This window comes from Salminus brasiliensis, chromosome 24 (genome assembly GCF_030463535.1).
Source record: "Salminus brasiliensis chromosome 24, fSalBra1.hap2, whole genome shotgun sequence".
Classification (NCBI taxonomy): Eukaryota; Metazoa; Chordata; class Actinopteri; order Characiformes; family Bryconidae; genus Salminus; species Salminus brasiliensis.
In genome coordinates, this window is record NC_132901.1 from 23,036,239 (window position 1) to 23,050,536 (window position 14,298).

General features: G+C 39.0%; 1 protein-coding gene across 1 annotated transcript; it reads left to right on the plus strand.

Moving 5' to 3' along the window:
- The first annotated feature begins 377 nt into the window (after positions 1–377).
- Positions 378–13,089, plus strand: LOC140546661 (uncharacterized). Its single transcript, XM_072670045.1, has 8 exons — positions 378–475; positions 1,002–1,055; positions 2,382–2,728; positions 3,342–3,629; positions 4,234–4,377; positions 11,001–11,339; positions 12,126–12,341; positions 12,860–13,089. The coding sequence occupies exons 1-8, from the start codon at positions 378–380 to the stop codon at positions 12,991–12,993; spliced, it is 1,620 nt and encodes a 539-aa protein (XP_072526146.1). The 3' UTR covers positions 12,994–13,089.
- Positions 13,090–14,298: the final 1,209 nt, after the last annotated feature.

A 14,298-nucleotide genomic window follows, 5' to 3' on the forward strand; every position in this document is an offset into this window, starting at 1 on the left:
CTGATCTCACAGCAAATTATTCAACAAGTCAAAGTCATTATTTGCCAGCAGATTAAATAAAAAATGCTTTTAAGTATTTACCCCCTTACTAGTACCTGGTAGACCCACCTTAAATAACAGCTTCAGGTCTGTTGTCTTACAGTACCTCCCTTTATTATTCACAAATCTAGCCACCCTACGGTTTTGACAATGGTTCATAATTTTGTACATTTTGAGCCGATTCCTATGCCATTTACTATGTCCGATTCTCAGTCTGCGTTCTTGTCTGTATTCATGTTCCTGTGCACTTCCTGTGAAACCTCATCAGTTGCAGCCCAAGTTCTGCTCCATTCAAAATGTTCACATCTAGCCAAGTACAATCCGGATACCTGGCAAGGATGTATCAGGACGTGACTTGTGTGGACTTGGCCAGCCAAATATCCCAGAATTCCTTGCGCACCACACTGCTGTTCCAGTTGCTAAATTACTGTACAGGGTACAATACTGATGAGTCAAACTTGCCAAGTCAGAACTATTAAGGACAGCAGGACCCTTTGTTTCAGCTCTTCTCTGAGAACCTGTGTCTCCCAGTCCCTAGGTAGAGCTGTGTCTGTAATGAAGTTTGGGGTACTAAGGATGAAGCCCTCCCTGGGGCTAGAAGAGTCACTGTTGGGGTTGGGTTGGTTGTTGTTTTGGCCTTTTCAGAGTGATCTCAACACGGTGTGGTTTATTAGTGTCTTATTGTCTTACACCTCTCATCACTTGCCTTGTGGTCATCATCCCCTTCACCGGTAATTCCCAATGAAGTGCTTATTAATGAGCTGATCAGCAGGATCAGTAAACTCTAAAACATGTAGGGCAGGGTCTTGGTCCTCCAAGACCAGGGTTGGAAACCACTGCCCTTAACCACCAGTATCACAGTAAGTTCAGTCACTTCCTCTTTTAAACACTGGCAGTAGGTCAGAGTGAGTAAACAAGACCCCACAGAGCTGCACAGAAACCCTGAACTCCTCAACATTTAGAAGAAATGGATTCCAGCAGGAGAGCTTTGCTCAGTTTCCTCGTCTTCAGCACAGGTGAGCTTTTTTATCTAAACATAGGATGAGTAGAGTTACCTGAAACCACTATCTAATAAAAGTACATTCACTTCAGTGAAAGAACGACTCAAGCAGGAGGTAAAGCAGCTTCAACAAATGTAGTTTCACTGTAGATGTTTCTGGTCCAAATACTTGCAGTGAAACATCTTGTGGCAGGAACTGATGTCTGGAACTGCTTTAGACTATTTATTATCACTATTATTATCATTAATATTATTATAAGTGTTGTAAGTGGTGTGTGCATGTAAGCTCTGTTTGTAATGGTGTGTGACTGTCGTTCTGCTGCAGCACTGCCCGTTTCCTGTGTGTGCTCTGTGGTCAGTGGGCCTACAGATTATCTGGTGTGTTTACTGTTTTCTTCATGTGTTACGAACAGCTTTAGCTTACAGGCACTATCTAATCAAAACCTACTCAATTCAAATGACTAAATTTGATGTGTTGACTAATAAAAATCGTTTAATTTACAAATACTATTAATAGTCTTCATCCGTTTAGCCACACTTTCCAATTACAAATGTTTTTCTCTTTATATAAAGTTTTTACTTTGGACATTACTTCAGCCAATTCCAATGCACAGCTATTCTGTCTTTCCTAACATGAGAGAATTACATTGAAATCATCAGTCCACAGCATGTGCTTCCAAAACTCATCTGGCTTCTCAAGATGTTCTGAATTGTACTTCTAACACAGTTTTCTTTGAGAGATTTAGAGAATTCCTAAAGCTTAGGAAATCTGATTTAGCTGCTAGCTACTAAAATGAAAAAATAGTGACATATCTTATGCCTGATTTACTAGGATTTACTGAGATTTACCAAAAACAAATCTAAGCCTTGCAATGCTTAAAGTGTCCAAACATTTGCACAGGCCACAGTAAAGGAAGGAAAAAATAACAAATAATAAAATAGCTAAATATTGTAAAGTATTTTTAAGTTAAGTATTTTTTTAAGTATTAAAATACTAGTATTAATTAAAATAATAAATAAATAAATTATAAAGTGCTATTTGGCCAAAAGTGCCCAAACTTTTGACTCAAAATCTAATGTGGATGTGAAAAGTTTTTCGTTAAAATGTTTTTAAGCTTGTCCACTTTTGGGCAGTGGACAAGCTTGTGCAGCAGGGAGTGCTGTTGCGTAACACAATTGATCTTTAGCTGTTTAAAAATACTGGCTTTTAAATAAGCTATTAACCTTTAAGGGCTGCTGTTGTGTTTCTAATAATAGCATGATGTATTAAAATGAACTCTTCTTCTCTCTGATCTTATTTTATTTCATAAACTATTTATTTATTTATTTATTTTCAAGTTAGACTGAACTGCTTGCTGTTCACAGCTGGAGAAGAGGCTGTTAGACTGCAGGAGCTGGAGGGAAACACTGTAACCATCCATACTGGATTAACTGGAGTTCAGAATGATACTCAGATTCTGTGGCTCTATGGATCTGAGAAAGCAGATGTAAACATAGTCATCTGTCAGGTCTTTAGAGGAGAGACTAAAACAGAATATAACAGAGACAGATTCAGAGACAGACTGCAGCTGGACAGAGGCAGTGGATCTTTAACCATCAGAAACATCAGCAGAGAAGATTCTGGAGTTTATACATTACAGATCATTAGAGGAAGTTTCTCAGTCTGGAGTTTCAGAATTAAAGTTTATGGTATGTGTATTTTTTATGGATTTTTATTCTTACTGGAGCAGCTCCTGACCCTGAAACAAAACTTTTAGTTTGTTGTGGTTTAATGTTTCTTTTCAGTATGTACTTAAAACATGTCACTAAACTGGGTTTGACTGAAATGGTGTTGGTGTTGGTCTGAAATGATGGTGTTTTGTATTTATATCCAAATGGATGTAAAAAGTATGCTGCATGTTAGATTGTTGTTGTAATTAGAAAAATGGAAATTGTTAGTTTTATGTGTTCAGAAGGCTATATTTAATCTGATAAATTAAGTGATTTAATATATCTTATTAGTTCTGTTCAAATATGTCCTCAAGTTTCTGCTGCTTTGAACCAAACACCAGTACATTCTGAGAGGACCTAGAGCTCAAACATGAACCACAGGATTTTTTAGGCATGATTAAAGTGTCTTGTGATGTGATGATCCTCATCAGCTGCACAGCAGGATCAGTGACTGCAAGACTAAACACTTTTACATAACCAACACTCAACACCATTAGTATTTTGGTGTGTTGACACCACAGTGCTTAATGGTTGTAATGTAGTGGAAAACATATTCAGTTATTTATTATTGTATTTTTTTATAATTCCACAGCTCCAGTATCAAAGACAGTCATTAGTAAAGCTGAAAAACGTTCAAGAACTTCCAATGAGTCGTGTTCTCCTGTGTGTTCTGTGGAGAACGGGGAGGATGTGACTTTGTCCTGGTATGAAGAGAAAGAGAGAATCTCCAGCATCAGTAGATCAGATTCCAGTGAACATCTTCATCTTCCTCTAAATAGAACCTTCCTAAACATCTACACTTACACCTGTGAGTCTGCTAATCCAGTCAGCCACCAAACAACCCAGCTCAACATTGCAGAGCTCTGTGATTTTAACTCAGGTAGGTCAGAATCAGCATTACTTTGACTTTGTGATGTTTGTTGGTAACTGAAAGGTGGATCACTGTAACATCTGGTTTGATAGAAAAGCTGAAGCACCAAGGAAACTTTGTGAGCTCCTCCAGTGCCAGACTGGAGCAGATACACTGTTTACAGAACTGCAGAATGTAGAATACAGCATCATGTAAAAGATGGATATATTGAGTGTTAGTTAATTGTGCAGCTAGATGAGCTACAGTCATTAATTGAAAACCTATGAAATTCACTGAAGTAAAGTGAAGTGAAGTGCAGGAGGGCCTGAAAATGGTATCTCAAACTACCTACATCTAATTACTTCTTACAGGGTTTCTTACAGCAACTCAGCAGCAGACAGCTCTGGCTTCAAGCTGGCGAGATAACTGTATTGTAGTTGACAGTACTGTCACTGATGCTGAAGAGCTACTTCAGTTTCCAGCAGCATATTAAAAATGTACATGTTGTGTATTTGACACATTTGTACAACAAACAGTTATCAAGAGTACAGAGGAGTTCTATATCCCTCAGTAAACTGAACGCTGAATACTGAGATATGTATTCATATAGACATGAAATATCTCTCTCTTTTAGACCAGTCCAGTGTTCACTGTTGTGGGACAGTTGAGGTTGTGGTCCGGTTGGTGCTCTCTGCTGTGGTGGTCCTGGCCATTGTTACTGTCCTGCTTTATCACTTCACATCCAGAACAGCTTCAGATGGAGGACTGGCTAGAAAGAGTCACCGCTAAAACAACCTGCTGATGTTCTTCTTCTGGCCGAACCCAAGAAGAGACAGCATTAATGATAACCTGGGTTAAACACAGGGGGGAAATGAAGATCAGGACACTGCACACAGACTCAGAGCTAACAGAGAGCTCCTGGAAATGCTTTTAATTCCAGCTAATTATAATACTAAATACAAACAGCGTCATCATTTGACAGGCAAAACTGAAGCACAAGAGAAACTTCCATCCTTCTGTCTTCTGAACTGACCAGACTCTAAGGACCTATGACTGACAAAGGCCCTAAAATGTATTAATAATTTTTTAATGCCTGAAATAAAGTATGTCAGTCTGTCTATCTGTCTGTGTGCATTTATTTGACAATTCTAGATGTAAATCCATAATTAGCGGCAGCAGCGTGATCGCAGTTTAGTATCTATGGCTTCATTTTCTGAATACAGTCAGAAGGAGGTTTTCAGGGTTTAGCTACACTCAGGTACTCCCTCATGCACTGCAACAAAGGGTGCAAAAATGCTGCTTCTCTGTTTCAGTGGTTTGGAAGCTGTTAGAGGTCTCACTGGAATCACCACTCTGTGTTTCTCTTCCTGTGTTTCCCTGTCCCAAGGTGGAGATATGTCTGTAATGCTGGGTGCTGTAGGTGAGGCCCTCTCTCTAAAAAAGAGGTGGGGTATATTATTTTTTTAATTATTGTGGTGTGTCAATGTTTATTTAATGTCTTTAAAAAAACAATACAAATATATTCAGAAAAAAGAAGGTGGGAAATTAAAGAAAGGAGGGGAGATTTCACTTTTAGGAACCGTGTATCATATAGGTTGTGTGTTTTGGAGTCAGTTTTGGAGTCAGTGTTTGGGTTGGGTTGTTGTTGTTGTTGTTTTGGCCTTGGCTTACCCTCTGGGAGATGGCTCTTTTGTTTAGTTTGGGTTGTCGTATACATTTGTATTGGTGTCTTATTGTCTTACACCCCACATCACTTATTTTGTGGTCATCTCCTGAACCAGTAATTCACATTAAGGGCTTCTTAAGGAAGGTTTATCATTTGGAAATACTTAAATGTACAAATCCATAAAAATTCAGAACAGTTCAGGTTGGACTGAGAAGTTTGTAAAGTGGTGAGATAAGCAGGTTCACTACTGCATATGTATGCAGTAGTATATATTATATATTATCCAATATACACCTAATATTGCTCATATTCTCCATTTCCCAGGCATGGAGTTCATAAATGAGAAATATGAGCAATAACAGATATGCAGCTCTTGTTTTGGATTATCAGAAAAAAAAAAAAAGAAAAGGATTCTTTAACCCCTTAAATGGCCTATGACCCGCTATATTACACACTTCTATTACCAAAGAATAGCCCCACCAGTTTGTACAGAAGTTCATGTAGTTTCTGAATAATACACCTTAGAATGTAATAAGCATTGGAGTGTTAAGGGGTTAATGATCAGAGTAGACTCGAAAACGTGTAGGGCAGGAAGTTCTTCAAGACCAGGGTTGCGAATCACTGCCCTAAACCCACACGTAAGTTCAGTTACTTCCTCCTTTAAACACTGGCAGACTCCACAAAGCAGCACAGAAACCCTAAACTTCCTTATCAATAGTAAACCTTTGAAGTTCAGAGACTTTATGTTCTCATAGAATCAGTGAAGGAGGGCCTAATAAGTAGAAACTCTCTCTACCTGTTCTTACAGGGTTCCATACAGCAACTACACAGCAGACAGCTCTGTCATCAAGCTGGTGTAAAAACTGTATTGTAGTTGACAGTGCTGATACTCACTGATACTGAGGGGCTACTTCAAAAATATTTACTAGGGCATCTGAGAGAATTTTATATCTCTATAGAACACTGTCATATGTTTTAATATAACAGATATTTACAGAGATCCGTGTTCAAACGTCTTCTGAGCACATTAGTGCCAACAGTGGCAAGAAAAAACGGGTGAAGTGGAAGAATCCATCCTCCTAAGGTCGACACCGGAAAATAACAATAATAAGCAATACTTGGAATAAAAACAACAATAAAACAAAACTGAATTAAGAAAAGAGTGGCAAATGTGAAAATATCAGTAATCAGAAAATATCTCTCTCTCTTTCTCCCTCTTGCTCCCTCAGGTCAGTCCAGAGTTCACTGTTGTGGGGCAGTTGAGGTTTGTACTCTCTGCTGTGGTGGTCCTGGCCACTGTTGCAGTCCTGCTTTATCACTTAACATCCAGAACAGCTTCAGACGGAGGACTGTCTAGAAAGAGTCACCACTAACAACCTGCTGATGATCTTCTTCTAGCCGAACCCAGGAGGAGACAGTATGAGTGACAACTTGTGTTAAACACAGGGGAGGGGGGTGGGGGTATGAACTTGTGTCCCAAAGCAATTGCTAAATGTGTAAAGCAACATTATGAAGCTAATAACTAATGCTGATTGTAAACTGATTGTACAAATGTACATTCAGAAATGTCTAAAGGGGTGCGTTCAAAACACGATTTCCAGATTTACGACAGTGATGTAAAAGTGAATTACACGCGTCAACTGTAGGGGGAGCCCAAAAACATAATGCTGCTTTTGGGGGGAAGAACATTATCATAAACAGGTATGCATTGCTGTTCCAAGTGGTTTGGTGGTTTGATGGGCTGTTGCAATTGTGTCTCAGATGGTTGCTATGCAGTGCTGCTTTGATGTGGGTGCTATGGCGGTTGCTATGTGGTTGTTCTAGGATTGCTTTGGTCTTCCAGATGGTTGATGCGGTGTTGCTTGGTGTTTGATTTAATATCCTACATGGTTGCAAGTGTGCCGGTATCATAGACATATCGTGAAAACAGCCTTCTGAATGCTTTCACTATTTTCACTGTTTCTGTTTTTTTGTAAGATGTTTGGGTGGGATTATCTACTTCTAATTTCTATTATCCATAAAAGAAGCAGATAATCCAATATTAATAATTGCACTATTGAGACTAGTGTATATACTAGTGTATATCTATATAACCAGAATGTGTGGGGTTTCATGTATTTTTAAGGTTGTCTTGTATTTAGTGTCTAATCCATTACAGAAAAAACAGCATAAACATAATTTGACAGGCAAAACTGAGGCATGTGACACTTTATTCTTCTGACCTGATTAAAAGAAAAGTTTCTTTTTACTTTACTGATAAACCGAATCCTTTAATTTCCAATGCAATGAGATATGAAGATGGCAATGTTCTTTCAGGGTCCTGTAAATTACGAGCAGCGGTGCCATATAGGGGGGCAAAGGTTAGAAGAATTCTAAGGTCACGTGACTAACAGGGGCCCTCAAAATGTATCGCTTGATTAATTTGGCAGAATTGTTAGAATAGTGTAATATTATTGAGGTTTTCATTTTCAGTCAGCTGATGAAGTGTGAGTGAGAGAATTCATTATTTCACTCACAATGTTGTTGATGTCTCCATTATGAAGAAGGAGAGAAAAATCTATTGGTCTGAGCTCAAAGTCTGTCTACTGCATGTCTGCAGCTTTTTAAAAATACTTTTGGGAAAAAAATGCTTTTGGAAATGCCTGAAATAGAGTCTGTCTGTCTGTCTATCTGTCTTTGTGCATGTATGTGATAATTATAGCTGTAAATCCATAATTAGCTGCAGCAGCATGGTCATAGTTTAATATCTAGGAGGAGAGTTTAGCTACACTCAGGTACTCCCTCATACACTGTAAAAAAGAGTGCAAAAATGCTGCTTCTCTGTTTCGGTGGTTTGGAGGTTATTAGAGGTCTCATGGCCACATAGGATATATTCACATGTAAAAGCAAAAGTAAAGATAACACTCACACACGCACACAACATTCAGACCAACCAATAAATTGTGTCCTTGGCGCTTTGCACATGTCAGTCCCTCCAAAACAATAAGTCCGACCACCAATGCCAGTCCTTGATGGCTGCAAAGGGGGCCCATAAAAGGTACATGAGTTGATCCTGGGTTCCAGAGGAGGATGGAATAGAGTGATGATATACACCGCCCCCTACCTTAATAGATGTCTGGGGGCATGCCCTTCTAGAGGAAATAAGAAGGAGAGGACACAGTAAGGTTGGAGATGCAGAGCAATGTTGTGTGCAGTGCTCTGCTAGAAGACTTTGGGATTTGGGGCGGTGGGTACAGCTCTACACACCCATCTCAGCAGAGCACATATTGTATATGGTTACAACCCTGTGTGTCTCCTCTGCTTGCTGCTAGTAGAATAGCAGGTGGGAGGTGCTGTGATTAGAGCATGCATCTGGGGTAAATTGGGGCCTACTGGTTTATAAGGGACTTGAGACCTGTAGTGGTGTGCTCGCTCAGATCCAGGGTAGACTCCCAGCAGTTTTGGTAGATCTTGGCTCCAAGGATATAACTTGGATTGTTGTAATATTGACTATCCTTGTGTGTTTTTCCCTTTTATATGTTGCAGTCTTCTATGACCAGCCATAACTATTTGCATACAAACACACATAGACAATTGTCTAGAACAGTTGGATCCTACATAATCATGCTTTACTTTAATTAGAGCTTCAGCTACACCTCAGACATTCAGTTAATGCATTTTGGAAGCTGTATCTTCTCAACACACAGCTTATTCAGACACTTCCTCTATAACAGTAAGAGTGAGTGTTACCCTCTCTACTGAGTGAGAGACGAGAACCACACAGAGCAGCACAGAGACCTCCGAACTTCTCAACATTTGTAAGGAATGGGTTCCAGTAGGGGACCTTGGCTTGGTTTCCTCATCTACAGCACAGGTGAGCTTTTTTTAATCAATACCCAGGTATGAGTAGAGTTACCTGAAACCGCTTTATGATAAAATACATTCACTTCAGTGAAAGAACGACTCAAGCAGAAGGAAAAGCAGCTTCACATGAGATGCTTCATTTACAAATAACTGCGGTGGAACATCTTGGTAGAACTTTTTAGTAAAACTTTGAATCTGTGCTTGAGGTTAAGTTTCTAAACCTCTATCCATGTTATTTGGGATCTTTGGGTGTAAAGTAAAAGGCTCTGAAAATTCATTGATACTTGACACAGTGTAAATACATAAAATCCTGATTCTATTAAAGTTAGAAGTTAGAATGTGAAGCAGTGGTAATGATGGGTGCCCCTCTGCTGCATTTCACAATCAGTAATACTCAGTATTTCTGCACTTATTCAAGACTTGAATTAGAGTTATTTAGATGCTGTATACCATCATTATGTTATACATAGTGTCTTTAAGTAGCATGTGAAACCGTGTTCTGCTGCAGCACTGGCTGTTTCCTGTGGGCTCTGTGGTCAGTGGCCCTTCAGTGTAATTAATGTGTTTAGTCTTTCATTCGTCAGTTGTTCATTTGTCATATGTAGTTATCCACAGCACAACCAGCAGTGCCATGCTTTGAAAAGTCTGCTCATGCTCCGATCATGTAATGTGGCTCATTAACTGAATGTAAAACTATAAGGTTTGATTTATTTGTTTAATCAGTTTCTCTATATCTGGTTTTAGAGATCAGATTGAGATCAGATCACATTTCAGGTCACATTTATGCAGAAATGTAAAACAATTAGGATGTTCACACATTGTCTGAAGGTCCTGTAGATGTACAGCATTTCTGGTACAGACCTGCTCCTCATACTTCATGTTGCTTTAAGGACTCTGCCCTGTGTATTTGAAGCCTCATTTGCCTGTAATCATAATTAAATAAAACCACATATCTGAGTTTGTACCTGCAAAAGCGCCCCCTGTCAGCCAATGACTGTAAGCTCTAAAATCTCTGCACCAATGGAAACAAAAGGGTATGACACCACCTACTGACACCTACAGCTTCAACTAGCTGCACACCGAAGGTCTAAGTGGAGCTTCATGTTGGACTTATGAAAACTGAAAGTAGCATAACACCATTCAAGCAGAGCACAGCAGTTTAGCACTGTTCAAGCAAGTGTCCTGTAAGTCCTGTCTTACAGGACACCCCTCAAATTTTCACTATCGTCCCTTTCTTAAATTTGAACAATATGTCAGTTAGGAACTCCATCCTCATTAAACTATGCTGCCACACCCCATACACTGTTGTGGATAAGTATGTAAAGGCGCACATATTTGTGACTATACAGTGTGCACTGTACAGCGAAATGTGTCCTCCGCATTTAACCAATCTGTGGTAGTGAACACACACCTAGTTAGTGAACTAGGGGCAGTGAGAAATATTGTGTTTTTTATTAGATTAGCTACACAGCTCCTGTTTGCTAACTCTTCTCAATAAAAAAAAAAAAAGCTTTTTGGCGAAGGGTGCCCAATAATTGTATACAAAATCTAATGTGGGTTTTTATGTGTAAAGTTTTTCACTGAAATGTTGAAAGTGTTTTAAAATGTTAAAGCCCATTTTGTACAGCAGGGAGTGCTGTTGAGCAACAGGTTTGATGTTTAACTGCTTAAAACTACAGGCTTATTAATAAGCTATTAACCTTTAGAGGCTGCTGTTCTGGTTCTAATAATATAATCATGTATTAAAATGAACTGTTATTCTCTCTGATTTCCCTTTTTCATTTGTAATTGTTCTTGAGAGCCTGAGTCCCTATGAGTTCTTTAGCACCTTGAAAATAAACTGGATTTATTTATTTATTTAAGTTAAACTGCTTTACTGCTGTGTTTTTCAGGTCTGCTGTTCACAGCTGGAGAAGAGGCTGTTAGACTGCATGAGCTGGAGGGAAACACTTTAACCATACATACTGGATTAACTGGAGTTCAGAGTGATGCTCAGATTCTGTGGTTCTACAGATCTGAGAAAGCAGATATAAAGATAGTGAACAGTCAGGTCTTTAGAGGAAGGATTAATACAGATTATAACAGAGACAGATTCAGAGACAGACTGCATCTGGACAGAAGCAGTGGATCTTTAACCATCAGAAACATCAGCAGGGAAGATTCTGGAGTTTATACATTACAGATCATTAAAGGAAAAACCTCAGACTGGAGTTTCAGAGTTAAAGTCTATGGTGAGTAAATGTATGTTTTTCCAGATTAAGGTAGAACATGAAGAACATGGTCTATTCCTTGTCTGTCTGGTGTCTTTCCCACTACCTCATCAGTTCCTCATCTGCTCGTCACCTCCCTTCATCAGTGTTTTCATTAATTAAGCCCTCAGTGCTTGTTTCTGTCCTGGCACTGAAGTGGTGGAAAAACCCCTAGGTGTCTAAATGGCAGAGTCACTTGTCTACAAACGCTGACTGAAGATTATGGTGTCCATACTGACTTTTGTATTTAGTAGTATCTAAGCTTGGAGGGATCTTTTGTAAGTCACTTTAGATAAGAACATCTGCTAAATGCTGTAAATGTAAATGCAATGAGACTGTTTTAAGTCACAGTTCACACCACAGCTATTCAAACCATTTAAACCATTAATGAAACCTTTAAAAATGTCCACAGACCATCAGAGATACTAAGAAACCACAAACCATACAGGACAAAATGAAAAGGTCAGGTGATCATTTCTAACTAAAGGGCTGATCCTGATTGGGGCTCATTGGTAATACCCTACTGAATAATACCTGCTGAAGCTAGGAAGTTCAACACTGACTGATAGAGATGCAAGATATGAGCTAACAGTAGAGATGAATCTGACTCGCTGCTGCCCTTTTAATTTCTGCCATGACTGCTTATTAATGCTCTGTAAGGTGTTTATAATCCTATTTAATAACCAAAAAAATAAACATATTTTTAACTATTCATACTGCATGCCTCATTTCTAATTTGCTTTGCTGTGTTGATTTTGTGTTTTATAGCTCCAGTTTCAAAACCAGTTATAAAAAATCAACCTGGGAGCCGCTCAAGAAAACACAGTGTGTCATGTTCTCCTGTGTGTTCTGTGGAGAACAGGGAGGATGTGACTTTGTCCTGGTATGAAGAGAAAGAGAGAATCTCCAGCATCAGTAGATCAGATTCCAGTGAACATCTTCATCTCCCTCTGAATAGAACCTTCCCTTCCTACACTTACACCTGTGAGTCTGCTAATCCAGCCAGCCACCAAACAACCCAGCTTAACATAATAAGGTCATAATCGGTATTACCAATCAGTAATCAGACGTCCACCTTTTCCCGGTCATGTCATAGGTCAATTGTGTAAAATCATCACCATTATTGATCTACATGTAGCTGCATCCACATCAATGGTTGATCAAATTATTTTAAATGAAAGCAAGTGATTTGGCCATACTATATGTCCACATGTTTGTGGACACCCCTTATAATGATGATGGGGGGTGTTGATCATCCAACGTCCTGACCTCCCAGATGCTCTTGTTAATAAATGCAATCAAATTCTCACAGAAATTCTCTTCCAAAATCTAGCAGAATGACTTCTTCCCTAGACAGTAGAGAAAGTTATTTTTAAAAAATCAGGATAAACTCTTAATCAGATTGATTTTAGAAGAAACAATGAATGAGCAGATATCCTGCAGTCAGAATTATTCTTCTTGTAAACACATTTCCTCTCACTCTCCCTTTCTCTCTTTCTCAGGCTGTTCCAGTGTTCACTGTTGTGGGACAGTTGAGGTAGTGGTTCGATTGGTGCTCTCTGCAGTGATGGCCCTGGCCACCTTTGCTGTCCTGCTGTATCACTTCACATCCAGAACAGTTTCACAGACTGGATAGAAAGAGTCACCACTAGCAAACACCTGATGCTCTTCTTCTAGCAGAAATCCACAGAAGATCAGTTGAGAATTGGTCACATTTATTATTTTATATTTACCTTTTTCGCATCATTACTTTTTAATTCTGTTCCAAGTGGTTTTTATGCTGTTGCTATAGTCTCCCAGCTAGTTGCTATTCTGTTCAACATAGTTGCTGCTAGACAGTTGCTGTGATTTCCCACACGGTACCTCTCTTGGTACCAAAAATAAGCAAGCAGCATTTACCCAAAGTCTTTAAAGGCAAGTCTGTTCACTTGGCGGACAACTTTGCAACGCCGCTGGGGAGTTATTTCCTCACAGCAATGCTCCTCCAAAATCTAGGAGAACGTCTTCTCTGGGCAGTAGAGACAGTTACTGTAAGGGGTCAGTGTGTGCTGCCACCTACCAGCAGAGGGCGACTGTGGTGATTCACTGTTACCCAAAAGAAACTCCAATTCCCAGAACCCCAAGGGGTAATCGGTGCCAACCTGACACACCTGGTTGTCACAGCATTTAAGGCTGTGGCAGAGGCCAGTTCTCTGACACCTTTGTAGAGGGGTGACCGGTACAGTACACAGAGGTGAAAGAAAAATGAAAGGCCATCAAAAAGAAAACAATATAAATGTTTAAAAGGAGAAAAAAGTTGGGATAGTTGTGAAAGAATAAATTAGAAGAGATCGCAGCTCAATACTGAAATAGCTCAATAGTAAAATGAGTCAATAAGCTGAATTAACAGAAGTCCAAGGTTCTAGTAAAGGAAGCTCCATACATACATACATACATACATGCATTTATTTGGTTTCCTGTAGTTGTTTTAGTGCTAACTGTCCTCAGTCTGAGCTATGCATTCTTGGCATCTCCTTTGTTTGGTCTTCCTCTCTGCACCTGGGGCCGCTCCCTGACCGCCCAGCTACTCCAACAAAAGCAGGATAAACTTTTAATGCCCTTGATTGCAGAATGAATGAACAGGTGTCCCAATACATTTGTCAATATAGTCTATCTAATCAGTATTAAAATATGAAAGTACACATTTTTTTAAATATAAATTAAAACTCTCTAAAATACAGTCTATAATCTGTTTAGGGGAAATTATGATAATGATGATGATGATGATGATTATATTATATGATTATAATAATTATTTAGTAATAGTATTTGTACTATAGCAGTTACAGTGAGGTCCATGAAGCAGTATTGGCTTTGGAGATGTTTTAATGAACAAAGTGATGAAAAACCATGACTTTTTATATGAATGTTGTTAATATTTATTCCAATATTAGTGTCTGAG

What these genes read in the sequence shown, in the direction of transcription:
- LOC140546661 (XM_072670045.1), top strand. Translation starts at nt 378, where the DNA reads ATGTATCAGGACGTGACTTGTGTGGACTTGGCCAGCCAAATATCCCAG. An exon ending in TTTCCTCGTCTTCAGCACAG is followed by an intron (nt 1,056 to 2,381) that starts GTGAGCTTTTTT and finishes TTTTCAAGTTAG; the next exon opens with ACTGAACTGCTTGCTGTTCA. An exon ending in TGGAGGACTGGCTAGAAAGA is followed by an intron (nt 4,378 to 11,000) that starts GTCACCGCTAAA and finishes TGTGTTTTTCAG; the next exon opens with GTCTGCTGTTCACAGCTGGA.